Consider the following 18,222-nt stretch of genomic DNA (forward strand, 5'->3'; position numbering starts at 1 on the left):
GTGAGGATGTGTATGTGATATATGATGTGACCCCTGTATGATATATATAATAAGTGAGGATGTGTATGTGATATATGATGTGATCCCTGTATGATATATATATATATAATAAGTGAGGATGTGTATGTGATATATGATGTGATCCCTGTATGATATATATATATAAGTGAGGATGTGTATGTGATATATGATGTGACCCCTGTATGACATATATAATAAGTGAGGATGTGTATGTGATATATGATGTGATCCCTGTATGATATATATATAATAAGTGAGGATGTGTATAGGATGTGATCCCTGTATGATATATATATATATAATAAGTGAGGATGTGTATGTGATATATGATCCCTGTATGATATATATAATAAGTGAGGATGTGTATGTGATATATGATGTGATCCCTGTATGATATATATATAATAAGTGAGGATGTGTATGTGATATATGATGTGATCCCTGTATGATATATATATATAATAAGTGAGGATGTGTATGTGATATATGATGTGACCCCTGTATGATATATATATATAATAAGTGAGGATGTGTATGTGATATATGATGTGACCCCTGTATGATATATATATAATAAGTGAGGATGTGTATGTGATATATGATGTGATCCCTGTATGATATATATATAATAAGTGAGGATGTGTATGTGATATATGATGTGATCCCTGTATGATATATATATATAATAAGTGAGGATGTGTATGTGATATATGATGTGATCCCTGTATGATATATATATATAATAAGTGAGGATGTGTATGTGATATATGATGTGACCCCTGTATGATATATATATATAATAAGTGAGGATGTGTATGTGATATATGATGTGACCCCTGTATGATATATATATAATAAGTGAGGATGTGTATGTGATATATGATGTGACCCCTGTATGATATATATATAATAAGTGAGGATGTGTAAGTGATATATGATGCCATCCCTGTATGATATATATATAATAAGTGAGGATGTGTATGTGATATATGATGTGATCCCTGTATAATATATATATAATAAGTGAGGATGTGTATGTGATATATGATGTGATCCCTGTATGATATATATATAATAAGTGAGGATGTGTATGTGATATATGATGTGACCCCTGTATGATACATATATAATAAGTGAGGATGTGTATGTGATATATGATGTGATCCCTGTATGATATATATATATATATGAGGATGTGTATGTGATATATGATGTGACCCCTGTATAATATATATAATAAGTGAGGATGTGTATGTGATATATGATGTGATCCCTGGATGATATATATATATATAATAAGTGATGATGTGTATGTGACATATGATGTGATCCCTGTATGATATATATATAATAAGTGAGGATGTGTATGTGATATATGATGTGATCCCTGTATGATATATATATATATATATGAGGATGTGTATGTGATATATGATGTGACCCCTGTATGATATATATAATAAGTGAGGATGTGTATGTGATATACGATGTGATCCCTGTATGATATATATATAATAAGTGAGGATGTGTATGTGATATATGATGTGACCCCTGTATAATATATATAATAAGTGAGGATGTGTATGTGATATATGATGTGATCCCTGTATGATATATATATAATAAGTGAGGATGTGTATGTGATATATGATGTGACCCCTGTATAATATATATAATAAGTGAGGATGTGTATGTGATATATGATGTGATCCCTGTATGATATATATATATATATATAATAAGTGAGGATGTGTATGTGATATATGATGTGATCCCTGTATGATATATATAATAAGTGAGGATGTGAATGTGATATATGATGTGATCCCTGTATGATATATATAATAAGTGAGGATGTGTATGTGATATATGATGTGACCCCTGTATGATATATATAATAAGTGAGGATGTGTATGTGATATATGATGTGATCCCTGTATGATATATATATATATAATAAGTGAGGATGTGTATGTGATATATGATGTGATCCCTGTATGATATATATATATATAAGTGAGGATGTGTATGTGATATATGATGTGATCCCTGTATGATATATATAAGTGAGGATGTGTATGTGATATATGATGTGACCCCTGTATGACATATATAATAAGTGAGGATGTGTATGTGATATATGATGTGATCCCTGTATGACATATATAATAAGTGAGGATGTGTATGTGATATATGATGTGATCCCTGTATGATATATATATAATAAGTGAGGATGTGTATAGGATGTGATCCCTGTATGATATATATATATATAATAAGTGAGGATGTGTATGTGATATATGATCCCTGTATGATATATATAATAAGTGAGGATGTGTATGTGATATATGATGTGATCCCTGTATGATATATATATAATAAGTGAGGATGTGTATGTGATATATGATGTGATCCCTGTATGATATATATATATAATAAGTGAGGATGTGTATGTGATATATGATGTGACCCCTGTATGATATATATATATAATAAGTGAGGATGTGTATGTGATATATGATGTGACCCCTGTATGATATATATATAATAAGTGAGGATGTGTATGTGATATATGATGTGATCCCTGTATGATATATATATAATAAGTGAGGATGTGTATGTGATATATGATGTGATCCCTGTATGATATATATATATAATAAGTGAGGATGTGTATGTGATATATGATGTGATCCCTGTATGATATATATATATAATAAGTGAGGATGTGTATGTGATATATGATGTGACCCCTGTATGATATATATATATATAATAAGTGAGGATGTGTATGTGATATATGATGTGACCCCTGTATGATATATATATAATAAGTGAGGATGTGTATGTGATATATGATGTGACCCCTGTATGATATATATATAATAAGTGAGGATGTGTATGTGATATATGATGCCATCCCTGTATGATATATATATAATAAGTGAGGATGTGTATGTGATATATGATGTGATCCCTGTATAATATATATATAATAAGTGAGGATGTGTATGTGACATATGATGTGACCCCTGTATGATATATATATATATATATGAGGATGTGTATGTGATATATGATGTGACCCCTGTATAATATATATAATAAGTGAGGATGTGTATGTGATATATGATGTGATCCCTGGATGATATATATATATATAATAAGTGAGGATGTGTATGTGATATATGACGTGATCCCTGTATATTATATATATAATAAGTGAGGATGTGTATGTGATATATGATGTGATCCCTGTATGATATATATATAATAAGTGAGGATGTGTATGTGATATATGATGTGACCCCTGTATAATATATATAATAAGTGAGGATGTGTATGTGATATATGATGTGATCCCTGTATGATATATATATATAATAAGTGAGGATGTGTATGTGATATATGATGTGATCCCTGTATGATATATATAATAAGTGAGGATGTGTATGTGATATATGATGTGATCCCTGTATGATATATATAATAAGTGAGGATGTGTATGTGATATATGATGTGATCCCTGTATGATATATATATAATAAGTGAGGATGTGTATGTGATATATGATGTGATCCCTGTATGATATATATATAATAAGTGAGGATGTGTATGTGATATATGATGTGATCCCTGTATGATATATATATAATAAGTGAGGATGTGTATGTGATATATGATGTGATCCCTGTATGATATATATAATAAGTGAGGATGTGTATGTGATATATGATGTGATCCCTGTATGATATATATATAATAAGTGAGGATGTGTATGTGATATATGATGTGATCCCTGTATGATATATATATAATAAGTGAGGATGTGTATGTGATATATGATGTGATCCCTGTATGATATATATATAATAAGTGAGGATGTGTATGTGATATATGATGTGATCCCTGTATGATATATATATAATAAGTGAGGATGTGTATGTGATATATGATGTGATCCCTGTATGATATATATATATAATAAGTGAGGATGTGTATGTGATATATGATGTGATCCCTGTATGATATATATATATAATAAGTGAGGATGTGTATGTGATATGATGTGATCCCTGTATGATATATATATATAATAAGTGAGGATGTGTATGTGATATATGATGTGACCCCTGTATGATACATATATAATAAGTGAGGATGTGTATGTGATATATGATGTGATCCCTGTATGATATATATATATAATAAGTGAGGATGTGTATGTGATATATGATGTGACCCCTGTATGATACATATATATAAGTGAGGATGTGTATGTGATATATGATGTGATCCCTGTATGATATATATAATAAGTGAAGATGTGTATGTGATATACGATGTGATCCCTGTATGATATATATATAATAAGTGAGGATGTGTATGTGATATATGATGTGATCCCTGTATGATATATATATAATAAGTGAGGATGTGTATGTGACATCCAGTTCTCTTGTTTTCCCCTCCCAGATTCTCCTTTTCCTGAATGAACCCAAGGATGGAGAAGGACAGGAATGAGATGACTAAGAGAATATTACACTTCACCTTGGAGATCCTCCACCTGCTGACCGGAGAGGTGAGGTGACCCATCTACATTTCTATCATCTTTATTTAAAACATAGTATCATAGTTCATGAGGTTGAAAAAAGACCAGAGTCCATCAAGTTCAACCTATATCCCTAATGAGTCCCTACTGAGTTATAGGGAAGGGGAATCCATAATAGGAAGAATCCAGTGTCCAGGGAGGATCAGCCCCAATATGATCAGTCAGGGATCATGGGAACCAATGGGCCAATAGGAATGTTATAGGAGCAATGAGAATGGTAAGTAGGCAGGTTATACCGAGGAGGAGAGGAGCAGGAGGATCAGATGGAGAGGAGCAGGAGGATCAGATGGAGAGGAGCAGGAGGATCAGATGGAGAGGAGCATGAGGATCAGATGGAGAGGAGCATGAGGATCAGATGGAGAGGAGCAGGAGGATCAGATGGAGAGGAGCAGGAGGATCAGATGGAGAGGAGCAGGAGGATCAGATGGAGAGGAGCAGGAGGATCAGATGGAGAGGAGCAGGAGGATCAGATGGAGAGGAGCAGGAGGATCAGATGGAGGAGGAGGAGAGGAGCAGGAGGATCAGATGGAGGAGGAGGAGAGGAGCAGGAGGATCAGATGGAGGAGGAGAGGAGCAGGAGGATCAGATGGAGGAGGAGAGGAGCAGGAGGATCAGATGGAGGAGGAGGAGAGGAGCAGGAGGATCAGATGGAGGAGGAGGAGAGGAGCAGGAGGATCAGATGGAGGAGGAGAGGAGCAGGAGAATCAGATGGAGGAGGAGGAGAGGAGCAGGAGGATCAGATGGAGGAGTGTGGTCTGGAGGACATTTCCATTAGATGACATCTATATGACACTATAACATGGAGGCATCTACTACATCTAGAGGAGAGAAGGTTTCTACCCCAACATAGAAGGGATTCTTTCCTGTAAGAGCAGTGAGATTATGGAGAAGTGTAATAGTCCCGAGGGGCCGGGATGTCTTTCCTGAGTCTTGTTATATTACAAGTTATTGGAGGAGGTTTCTGGTTGTTGCTCCAGGGATTTAGTGTCTCTCTCCATACACAGGATTATACCATAGTGAAGAAGACATCGGGGGAGTGTGTGGCCCCCAGCAGCCATCTCCATGAATCAGGAGGACAATGCAGGGCCCGGGGCCCCATCACGGAGCCTCCACCTCACTCACTGATACATGAGGAGAAGATCCTAGAACTCATCCACAGGATCACTGAGCTGCTTACTAGAGAGGTGACCCTGCTGGACATTATACAGTAATGGAGGGGTCTGGTGATGACTAGAGAGGTGACCCTGCTGGACATTATACAGTAATGGAGGGGTCTGGTGATGACTGAAGAGGTGACACTGCCGGGACATTATACAGTAATGGAGGGGTCTGGTGATGACTGGAGAGGTGACACTGCTGGACATTATACAGTAATGGAGGGGTCTGGTGATTACTGGAGAGGTGGGACATTATACAGTAATGGAGGGGTCTGGTGATGACTGGAGAGGTGACACTGCTGGGACATTATACAGTAATGGAGGGGTCTGGTGATGACTGGAGAGGTGACACTGCTGTGACATTATACAGTAATGGAGGGGTCTGGTGATGACTGGAGAGGTGACACTGCTGGGACATTATACAGTAATGGAGGGGTCTGGTGATGAGAGGTGACACTGCTGGGACATTATACAGTAATAGAGGGGTCTGGTCATGACTGGAGAGGTGACACTGCTGGGACATTATACAGTAATGGAAGGGTCTGGTTATGACTGGAGAGGTGACCCTGCTGGACATTATACAGTAATGGAGGGGTCTGGTGATGATTAGAGAGGTGACACTGCTGGGACATTATACAGTAATGGAGGGGTCTGGTGATGATTAGAGAGGTGACACTGCTGGAACATTATACAGTAATGTAGGGGTCTGGTGATGACTGGAGAGGTGACCCTGCTGGGACATTATACAGTAATGGAGGGGTCTGGTGATGAGAGGTGACACTGCTGGGACATTATACAGTAATGGAGGGGTCTGGTGATGATTAGAGAGGTGACACTGCTGGGACATTATACAGTAATGGAGGGGTCTGGTGATGATTAGAGAGGTGACACTGCTGGGACATTATACAGTAATAGAGGGGTCTGGTGATGAATAGAGAGGTGACATTGCTGGGACATTATACAGTAATGGAGGGGTCTGGTGATGATTAGAGAGGTGACACTGCTGGGACATGTAATGGAGGGATCAGGTGATGACGGTATCATTGTGTGTCAGGTTCCTATAAGGTGTCAGGATGTGGCGGTCTATTTCTCCATGGAGGAGTGGGAGTATGTAGAAGGACACAAGGATCTGTACCAGGACATAGTCATGATGGAGGACCCCCGGACCCTCACATCACAAGGTAAGAAGAGACATATATATAGATATCACTCTCACTACCTTGTAACATAGAAATCTATCCAGCACTGATGTATTCATTCCCTGTGTGTTCCCTACAGGTGGAGTCATTGATAGAAATCTTCCCGAGAGGTGTCCCTGCCCTCTGTATTCCCAGGACTGTCCAGAGGGAAATGTCCCAGAGAACCATCAGGTAGATGACCCTAAAGTCTCCTCAGAATATAAAGTGATTGAACCCAAGTTAATTTCACCCTTTTCTTGTCTATTTAGGGTGAAGATCTGATGGATATTAAGGTTAAGGTTATAGATGAAGAAGAGGAAGAGACGGGTGTCATGGCCGATCAGCAGTGTAAGGAGGGGGAGGAGGAGACGGGTGTCATGGCCGATCAGCAGTGTAAGGAGGAGGAGGAGGAGACGGTTGTCATGGCCGATCAGCAGTGTAAGGAGGAGGAGACGGGTGTCATGGCCGATCAGCAGTGTAAGGAGGAGGAGACTTTCATTTGTTGTAAAAGTTTTCCTAGATACTACTACACCCATCATCTGATCACAATCTGTTCTATCCCTGTGTGTTCTCTACAGATGGATATAGAGGAGGTGATGTATTCATTCCCTGTGTGTTCTCTACAGATGGAGTCATGGATAGAAATCCACCCGAGAGGTGTCCCCGCCCTCTGTATTCCCAGGACTGTCCAGAGGGAAATGTCCCAGAGAAGCATCAGGTAGATGAGGCTGATCCTATATCTCTATAGGGGGGTCCTGCAGTCATAGATTTTGGGGGTCTCTGTTGCTCCTCCTGTCTGCTGTATTGTAGTGAATTGTTCTATATGTCACATCAGGGGGGAGATCTGACTAATAATAAAGTGGAGGATGAAGAAGAGAGGATGAGGGGCCATCACCTGTGTATGAGGGAAGTGAAGGAGGAAATTCCAGGAGGTGTTACCCCAAGTATGTAATAATGCCAGGAGGTGTTACCCCAAGTATGTAATAATTCCAGGAGCTGTTACCAAGTATGTAATAATTCCAGGAGGTGTTACCCCACATATGTAATCATGCCAGGAGGTGTTACCCCAGATGTGTAATTATTCCAGGAGGTGTTACTCCAGGTATGTAATAATACCAGGAGGTGTTACCCCAGGTATGTAATAATTCCAGGAGCTGTTACCAAGTATGTAATAATTCCAGGAGGTGTTACCCCACATATGTAATCATGCCAGGAGGTGTTACCCCAGATGTGTAATTATTCCAGGAGGTGTTACTCCAGGTATGTAATAATACCAGGAGGTGTTACCCCAGGTATGTAATAATTCCAGGAGGTGTTACCCCAGACATGTAATAATTCCAGGAGGTGTTATCCCAGACATGTAATAATTCCAGGAGGTGTTGACCCACATATGTAATAATTGCAGGAGGTGTTGACCCACATATGTAATAATTGCAGGAGGTGTTACCTCAGGTATGTAATAATGCCAGGATGTGTTACCCCAGGTATGTAATAATGGATTTACAGGGGGAATTCAGAGGTTTAATCCTCTCTCAATGTAGTTGCATTTTACAGACATTAGTGACAGTGGGACCTTCTGTAGCGCTCCCTGATCACCACTGTAACCAGTCAGTTCCTGAAGCATTAGTCTCACCCAATATGGAACCATTACTCAATTTAACCTTAGAACCCCTTCCCTTCCATCCAAACTGAGGCTTCAGCTGCTGTCTGGAAAAAAAAGAACAGATTCCTTGTATACAATTCTAAGCTTTGCTGGAAATAATAATGTGAACTTAATCCCTGCTGTAACCAATCTACTCTTGGATGTTTTATAAGACACCCCACACTCCTTTGCTATACAACTATCTAAAGCTTTAACCTGTAAATAATATAGGTCCGGAGGTTGTTCACCCCCATTTCCGGCATTCTGGATAGTGATTGATAGAGAAACTGCCATTAATAATGGGTTGTGGGGGATGTTTTTGCTATAAGGTTTTTCATTTAAAAAAACAAAAAAAAGTCTATTGCATTTGTGTCACAGGCTGCAGCTATTCAAAAGTCTTTCTTCCTATAAAAATCTTTTGTTAACATTTTTTTTATTTCTACCAATTAAATCTTAAACCTGAGGAACCAGAAATGTTCTGGAATTTTTCCCTTAGGCAATTATCTAAGAGGATTCGCCATTTAAAAATAAGTTTTATATATAAACTGATCTAATAAAAATTGTCTTCAGTATGAAATCCTTTTATTGTTTCAGATTCGGATTTTATGATTAAGGCAAACAAAAGGGGGGACAATGGGCTCCTCAACTATGTGAGATCTATGTGAGGGAACTCTGGAAGCAAATGTGCTTCATGTCATGATAATAAGCGTTATGTATCGACAACCTATTCTGCAGCACTTTTTTAATTTTAAAAAGGACATATAGAAACAAAATACCAACAGAAACCAATTCAAGGATTTCAAGCAATGTGAATGAGGACCCTTGTCCTTTTAAAAGAATGTCCTTGTGGAGAAGAACTCCTAAGTATCGTATTGTATCTAAGTATCGTATCTGAGAAGCACTTAGTGGGTATTATTCTCTTCAACATACAGTGGGGCAAAAAAGTATTTAGTCAGCCACTGATTGTGCAAGTTCTCCCACTTATAAAGATGAGAGGCTGTCGTTTTCATCATAGATATACCTCAACTATGAGATGCAGAATAAGAAAAAATTATGGTGGAAAATAAGTATTTGGTCACCTACAAACAAGCAAGATTTCTGGCTCTCACAGACCTGTAACTTCTTTTTTAACCCCTTAAGGATCAGGGTTTTTTTTTTTTTTTTCGTTTTTGCACTTAAATTTTTTCCTCCTTACCTTTTAAAAATCATAACTCTTAAAATGTTGCACCTAAAAATCCATATGGTGGCTTATTTTTTGCACCACCAATTCTACTTGGTAATGACATCAGTCATTCTACCCAAAAATCTATGGCGAAATGTAAAAAAAAAAAAATCATTGTGAAACAAAATTGAAACAAAAGCCATTTTGTAAGTTTTGGGAGCTTCTGTTTCTACACCGTACATTTTTTGATAAAAATGACACCTCTCTATTCTGTAGGTCCATACGATTAAAATGATACCCAACTTTTATAGAAAAAAAAACACCATTTTGCAACTTTTGGGAGCTTCTGTTTCTACACCGTACATTTTTTTGGGTAAAAATTACACCTCTTTATTCTGTAGGAACCTTGTCCTTTAAAAGAATGTCCTTGTGGAGAAGAACTCCTCTAAGTATCGAATTGCCGTTCTGTGAAGAACTTAGTAGGTATTATTCTAATAGGAAACCATTTAGTGGGTATTATTCTCATAGGAAACCATTGATTAATGATTCTGCTGCTTGACTGCTCATGCCTGGATCTCGGGCACTGAGCAGCCACATTCGGCGATCGGACACCAGGAGGCAAGGTAAGAGAACCTCCTGCTGTGTCATTCCAAACAGCCCGCTGAGCTAACCGGCAATAATTTACTTTCACTTTAGACACGGCGATCAGTGCCATGCGCTATTAGCCACGGGTCCCGGCCAGGCCCGACCCGCTTTGACGTGGGGTCACGCCGTGGCCCCGCATTATATAGCGGGAGCGGACTCAGAGTGTACGGGTACACCCTTGGTCCTTAATAGCTTAAGAGTCTCCTCTGTCCTCCAATCGTTACTTGTATTAATGGCTCCTGTGTGAACTTGTTATCAGTATAAAAGACACCTGTCCACAACCTCAAACAGTCACACTCCAAACTCCACTATGGCCAAGACCAAAGAGCTGTTGAAGGACACCAGAAACAAAATTGTAGACCTGCACCAGGCTGGGAAGACTGAATCTGCGATAGGCAATCAGCTGAAGAAATCAACAGTGGGAGCAATTATTAGAAAATTGAAGAAATACAAGACCAATGAATGTCCCTCCATATGGGTATCCACACAAGATCTCACGCGTGGTGTCAACAAGATGATCACAAGAACAGTGAGCAAAAATCCCAGAACCACACGGGGGGGACCTAGTGAATGACCTGCAGAGAGCTGGGACCAAAGTAACAAAGGCTACCATCAGTAACACACTACGCCGCCAGGGACTCAAATCATGCAGTGCCAGATGTGTCCCCCTGCTTAAGCCAGTACATGTCCGGGCACGTCTGAAGTTTGCTAGAGAGCATTTGGATGATCCAGAAGAGGTCAGATGAAACCAAAGTAGAATTATTTGGAGGAGAAAGAATGCTGAGTTGCATCCAAAGAACACCATACCTACTGTGAAGCATGGGGTGGAAACCTCATGCTTTGGGGCTGTTTTTCTGCCAAGAGACCAGGATGACTGATCCGTGTAAAGGAAAGATTGAATGGGGCCATGTATCGTGAGATTTTGAGTGAAAACCTCCTTCCATCAGCAAGGGCATTGAAGATGAAACGTGGCTGGGTCTTTCAGCATGACAGTGATCCCAAAAACACCGCCCCGGCAAAGAAGAGGTGGCTTCGTAAGAAGCATTTCAAGGTCTTGAAGGAGTGAGGGTCTATGAGGAGTGAGGGTCCTAGTCACAAGAGCTTACAGTCTGAGGAGTGAGGGTCCTGATCACAAGAGATTACAGTCTATGAGGAGTGAGGGTCCTGATCACAAGAGATTACAGTCTATGAGGAGTGAGGATCCTGATCACGAGATTACAGTCTATGAGGAGTGAGGATCCTGATCACAAGAGATTACAGTCTATGAGGAGTGAGGACCCTGATCACAAGAGATTACAGTCTATGAGGAGTGAGGACCCTGATCACAAGAGATTACAGTCTATGAGGAGTGGGGGTCCTGATCACAAGAGATTACAGTCTATGAGGAGTGAGGATCCTGATCACAAGAGATTACAGTCTATGAGGAGTGAGGGTCCTGATCACAAGAGATTACAGTCTATGAGGAGTGAGGACCCTGATCACAAGAGATTACAGTCTATGAGGAGTGAGGACCCTGATCACAAGAGATTACAGTCTGAGGAGTGAGGGTCCTGATCACAAGAGATTACAGTCTATGAGGAGTGAGGATCCTGATCACAAGAGATTACAGTCTATGAGGAGTGAGGATCCTGATCACAAGAGATTACAGTCTATGAGGAGTGAGGGTCCTGATCACAAGAGATTACAGTCTATGAGGAGTGGGGATCCTGATCATAAGAGATTACAGTCTATGAGGAGTGAGGGTCCTGATCACAAGAGATTACAGTATATGAGGAGTGAGAATCCTGATCACAAGAGCTTACATTCTATGAGGAGTGAGGGACCTGATCACAAGAGATTACAGTCTATGAGGAGTGAGGGTCCTGATCACAAGAGATTACAGTCTATGAGGAGTGAGGATCCTGATCACAAGAGATTACAGTCTATGAGGAGTGAGGACCCTGATCACAAGAGATTACAGTCTACGAGGAGTGAGGGACCTGATCACAAGAGATTACAGTCTATGAGGAGTAAGGATCCTGATCACAAGAGATTACAGTCTATGAGGAGTGAGGGTCCTGATCACAAGAGATTACAGTCTATGAGGAGTGAGGACCCTGATCACAAGAGATTACAGTCTATGAGGAGTGGGGATCCTGATCACAAGAGATTACAGTCTATGAGGAGTGAGGATCCTGATCACAAGAGATTACAGTCAATGAGGAGTGAGGGTCCTGATCACAAGAGATTACAGTATATGAGGAGTGAGGATCCTGATCACAAGAGCTTACAGTCTATGAGGAGTGAGGGACCTGATCACAAGAGCTTACAGTCTATGAGGAGTGAGGGACCTGATCACAAGAGATTGCAGTCTATGAGGAGTGAGGATCCTGATCACAAGAGATTACAGTCTATGAGGAGTGAGGATCCTGATCACAAGAGCTTACAGTCTATGAGGAGTGAGGGACCTGATCACAAGAGATTGCAGTCTATGAGGAGTGAGGATCCTGATCACAAGAGATTACAGTCTATGAGGAGTGAGGATCCTGATCACAAGAGATTACAGTCTGAGGAGTGAGGATCCTGATCACAAGAGATTACAGTCTATGAGGAGTGAGGGTCCTGATCACAAGAGATTACAGTCTATGAGGAGTGAGGGTCCTGATCACAAGAGATTACAGTCTATGAGGAGTGAGGACCCTGATCACAAGAGATTACAGTATAGGAGGAGTGAGGGTCCTGATCACAAGAGATTACAGTCTCTGAGGAGTGAGGATCCTGATCACAAGAGATTACAGTCTATGAGGAGTGAGGACCCTGATCACAAGAGATTACAGTCTATGAGGAGTGAGGGTCCTGATCACAAGAGATTACAGTCTATGAGGAGTGAGGATCCTGATCACAAGAGATTACAGTCTATGAGGAGTGAGGACCCTGATCACAAGAGATTACAGTCTATGAGGAGTGAGGATCCTGATCACAAGATCTTACAGTCTATGAGGAGTGAGGATCCTGATCACAAGAGATTACAGTCTATGAGGAGTGAGGGTCCTGATCACAAGAGATTACAGTCTATGAGGAGTGAGGGTCCTGATCACAAGAGTTTACAGTCTATGAGGAGTGAGGGTCCTGATCACAAGAGATTACAGTCTATGAGGAGTGAGGATCCTGATCACAAGAGATTACAGTCTATGAGGAGTGAGGACCCTGATCACAAGAGATTACAGTCTATGAGGAGTGAGGATCCTGATCACAAGAGATTACAGTCTATGAGGAGTGAGGATCCTGATCACAAGAGATTACAGTCTATGAGGAGTGAGGATCCTGATCACAAGAGATTACAGTCTATGAGGAGTGGGGATCCTGATCACAAGGGTCTACAGTCTATGAGGAGTGAGGGTCCTGATCACAAGAGATTACAGTCTATGAGGAGTGAGGGACCTGATCACAAGAGATTACAGTCTATGAGGAGTGAGGATCCTGATCACAAGAGATTACAGTCTATGAGGAGTGAGGACCCTGATCACAAGAGATTACAGTCTATGAGGAGTGAGGACCCTGATCACAAGAGATTACAGTCTATGAGGAGTGAGGATCCTGATCACAAGAGATTACAGTCTATGAGGAGTGAGGATCCTGATCTCAAGAGATTACAGTCTATGAGGAGTGAGGATCCTGATCACAAGAGATTACAGTCTATGAGGAGTGAGGATCCTGATCTCAAGAGATTACAGTCTATGAGGAGTGAGGATCCTGATCACAAGAGATTACAGTCTATGAGGAGTGAGGATCCTGATCTCAAGAGATTACAGTCTATGAGGAGTGAGGGACCTGATCACAAGAGATTACAGTCTATGAGGAGTGAGGACCCTGATCACAAGAGATTACAGTCTATGAGGAGTGAGGGTCCTGATCACAAGAGATTACAGTCTATGAGGAGTGAGGATCCTGATCACAAGAGATTACAGTCTATGAGGAGTGAGGATCCTGATCACAAGAGATTACAGTCTATGAAGAGTGAGGATCCTGATCACAAGAGATTACAGTCTATGAGGAATGAGGATCCTGATCACAAGAGATTACAGTCTATGAGGAGTGAGGATCCTGATCACAAGAGATTACAGTCTATGAGGAGTGAGGATCCTGATCACAAGAGATTACAGTCTATGAGGAGTGAGGGTCCTGATCACAAGAGATTACAATCTATGAGGAGTGAGGACCCTGATCACAAGAGATTACAGTCTATGAGGAGTGAGGATCCTGATCACAAGAGATTACAGTCTATGAGGAGTGAGGACCCTGATCACAAGAGATTACAGTCTATGAGGAGTGAGGGTCCTGATCACAAGAGATTACAGTCTATGAGGAGTGAGGATCCTGATCTCAAGAGATTACAGTCTATGAGGAGTGAGGATCCTGATCACAAGAGATTACAGTCTATGAGGAGTGAGGATCCTGATCTCAAGAGATTACAGTCTATGAGGAGTGAGGATCCTGATCACAAGAGATTACAGTCTATGAGGAGTGAGGATCCTGATCTCAAGAGATTACAGTCTATGAGGAGTGAGGGACCTGATCACAAGAGATTACAGTCTATGAGGAGTGAGGACCCTGATCACAAGAGATTACAGTCTATGAGGAGTGAGGGTCCTGATCACAAGAGATTACAGTCTATGAGGAGTGAGGGTCCTGATCACAAGAGATTACAGTCTCTGAGGAGTGAGGGTCCTGATCACAAGAGATTACAGTCTATGAGGAGTGAGGATCCTGATCACAAGAGATTACAGTCTATGAGGAGTGAGGATCCTGATCACAAGAGATTACAGTCTGAGGAGTGAGGGTCCTGATCACAAGAGATTACAGTCTATGAGGAGTGAGGGTCCTAATCACAAGAGATTACAGTCTATGAGGAGTGAGGGTCCTGATCACAAGAGATTACAGTCTATGAGGAGTGAGGGTCCTGATCACAAGAGATTACAGTCTATGAGGAGTGAGGGTCCTGATCACAAGAGATTACAGTCTATGAGGAGTGAGGGTCCTGATCACAAGAGATTACAGTCTATGAGGAGTGAGGATCCTGATCACAAGAGATTACAGTCTATGAGGAGTGAGGGTCCTGATCACAAGAGATTACAGTCTATGAGGAGTGAGGACCCTGATCACAAGAGATTACAGTCTATGAGGAGTGAGGATCCTGATCACAAGAGATTACAGTCTATGAGGAGTGAGGACCCTGATCACAAGAGATTACAGTCTATGAGGAGTGAGGGTCCTGATCACAAGAGATTACAGTCTATGAGGAGTGAGGGTCCTGATCACAAGAGATTACAGTCTATGAGGAGTGAGGGTCCTGATCACAAGAGATTACAGTCTATGAGGAGTGAGGATCCTGATCACAAGAGATTACAGTCTATGAGGAGTGAGGGTCCTGATCACAAGAGATTACAGTCTATGAGGAGTGAGGACCCTGATCACAAGAGATTACAGTCTATGAGGAATGGGTTTTTTGACAAAAAGCAGAAAGTGCTTTATTAATGGTTCAGCCATGTTTTATAAATAGGGGAGAGGTTTACAGGAAAAGAGGTGTCACTGGGGGGTGGAGAGCAGCTGCAGGGAATGCCCCAATGTCTAGTTACCTGGGTCCTGGCAGCTTTTGTAAACTGATATATCTGAATCACCGGAGCATTTAAGAGTAAAGTATTGAGTTAAGGGACCCCATTCCCTGCAACTGTTTCCTGTTGCCGCAGTTTGGGCCCCATAAAACAGGTGAATGTCTCCCTTTCAGTAAAATGGGTATGTTTTATGCAAATTCTGTTTATCCAAATTTATTACAAATTATTTTAGTTTGGGTCTTAAAACCATGCACAAATTTTTAGATCAAGCCAAGCTGACTTACAATTTTGTCTTAGTTTGTAGCAGAACATGGAAGATTGACAAATGCATATCCCGCTTTAAGTGCCATTTCCTAAACTGTCCATTTCTTAGATTTATGTAATGAAAATGGTCGCGGAGTACAGACATTGGGCTTTGTCGCTCATACGTGTTGAGGTGCTATACACTGATTGATAAGGCTGAATTCACAAATGCAGTTTTAAGCTTTGAGAAAAGGAATAGGAAATATATAAGAAGGACTTCTATTCCGCTAGATCCATGTTTGGCTGTGGTTAAAAAAATATACATAAAATAACTATCAAAAGCAACATATATGTTTCCAGTGTAATAAGAATGTTATATATTTTTCCATCTTGAAAAAACAATCATGAAATACATTTCTAATCCTAACAGAAATGCTCAATAAGAACTCTGAGGAAAACTTAAAGTTATTGCTAAATCATAAAGGAGAAGATGAAGATTTAATAAAGGATTCTTCAGGAGAGAACCTTGTTACCGTAAATGTACATCCAGGACTTCATAGTACAGATTTACCATATAATCCTACTGATCATGACCAACCGAAAATTGTTACCACAAAGACATTTTGTTGTTCACAGTGTGGGAAATGTTTTTCAAAGAAATTCATTCTTATTAGACATGAGAAAAATCACTCAGGAGAGAAACCGTATTCATGTGCAGAATGTGGAAAATGTTTTGCAGAAAAATCAAATCTCTCTAGACATAAGAGAAGTCACACCGGAGAGAGGCTATTTCCATGTTTAGAATGTGGGAAATGCTTTACCAATAAATCAGTCCTTCTTATACACGAGAGAACACACACTGGAGAGAAGCCATATTCATGTTTAGAATGTGGGAAAAGTTTTACAGATCAATCAACTTTGGTCTCACATGGAAAAATTCACACAGGAGAGAAGCCATATTCATGTTCAGAATGTGGGAAATGTTTTTCAAAAAAATCTACTCTTCTTATACATGAGAAAAGTCACTCAGGAGAGAAGCCATATTCATGTTCAGAATGTGGGAAAAGTTTTACAGAAAAATCTAATCTCTCTAGACATATGAGAAGCCACACAGGAGAGAGGTTATTTCCATGTTTAGAATGTGGAAAATACTTTACAAATAAATCAGTTCTTGTTATACATGAGAGAACACACACAGGAGAGAAGCCATTTTCTTGTTTAGAATGTGGGAAAAGTTTTACAGATAAATCTACTCTTGTTTCACATGGGAGAATACACACAGGAGAGAAGCCATATTCATGTTCAGAATGTGGGAAATGTTTTTCAAAAAAATCAACTCTTATTATACATGAGAGAATTCACACAGGGGAGAGGCCATATTTATGTTCAGAATGTGGGAAACGTTTTACACATAAATCACATCTTGTTACACATAAGAGAATTCACATAGGAAAAGGACCGTATCCATGTACAAAGTGTGGTAAATGTTTTTCCACAATTTCCCACACATAGTTAGATATAAAAGAAGTCACATAGGAGAGAAGTTTTAATTACATTTCAGAATGTGGAGAATGTTTTGATACTAAAGTCAGCCATGTTGACGTTGAAAAAGGATTCACAAATTAATCAAAATTTATAAAGTCATCAAAGAATTCACCAACAAATGTACTTGTATAATGTGTGAAGATGAATGTAAAAGAATAAAAAAATATATAAATTGATACTGTAATAAATAAAAAAAACAGACACAGACGTGCCGTTTTCTTTAGTTCTGCCCCTTTGTAAAAAAAAAAAAATCTAACAGCTGTTTATTAAAAGGGCTTCTCCTGGATTAAAAAAACACTGCTGTAAAAACAGCACCACTCCTGTCCACAGGTTGTGTCTTGTATTGCAGTCCAGCTCCATTGAAGTGAATGGGACTGAGCTGCAGTACTACACACAACCTGTGGACAGGAGTGATGCGTTTTTTGA

General features: G+C 39.9%; 1 protein-coding gene across 7 annotated transcripts in view; it reads left to right on the top strand.

Moving 5' to 3' along the window:
* LOC130327126 (gastrula zinc finger protein XlCGF26.1-like) overlaps positions 1-18,003 on the top strand; it is a 99,231-nt gene extending 81,228 nt beyond the window's left edge. For 6 of the 7 annotated variants that reach the window (XM_056553390.1, XM_056553386.1, XM_056553385.1 and 3 more), the window contains 8 exons: positions 4,498-4,603; positions 5,638-5,817; positions 6,845-6,971; positions 7,069-7,160; positions 7,238-7,445; positions 7,595-7,686; positions 7,804-7,912; positions 16,682-18,003. In XM_056553390.1, the coding sequence (XP_056409365.1) occupies positions 4,514-4,603; positions 5,638-5,817; positions 6,845-6,971; positions 7,069-7,160; positions 7,238-7,445; positions 7,595-7,686; positions 7,804-7,912; positions 16,682-17,763 (1,980 nt within the window). In that variant the 5' untranslated portion in view covers positions 4,498-4,513 and the 3' untranslated portion in view covers positions 17,764-18,003. The remainder of the gene's footprint in view (positions 1-4,497; positions 4,604-5,637; positions 5,818-6,844; positions 6,972-7,068; positions 7,161-7,237; positions 7,446-7,594; positions 7,687-7,803; positions 7,913-16,681) is intronic. The other variant, XM_056553391.1, reaches the window with a different exon arrangement.
* The last annotated feature ends 219 nt before the right edge of the window (positions 18,004-18,222 follow it).

This window comes from Hyla sarda, unplaced genomic scaffold (genome assembly GCF_029499605.1).
Source record: "Hyla sarda isolate aHylSar1 unplaced genomic scaffold, aHylSar1.hap1 scaffold_293, whole genome shotgun sequence".
NCBI classification, from domain to species: Eukaryota; Metazoa; Chordata; class Amphibia; order Anura; family Hylidae; genus Hyla; species Hyla sarda.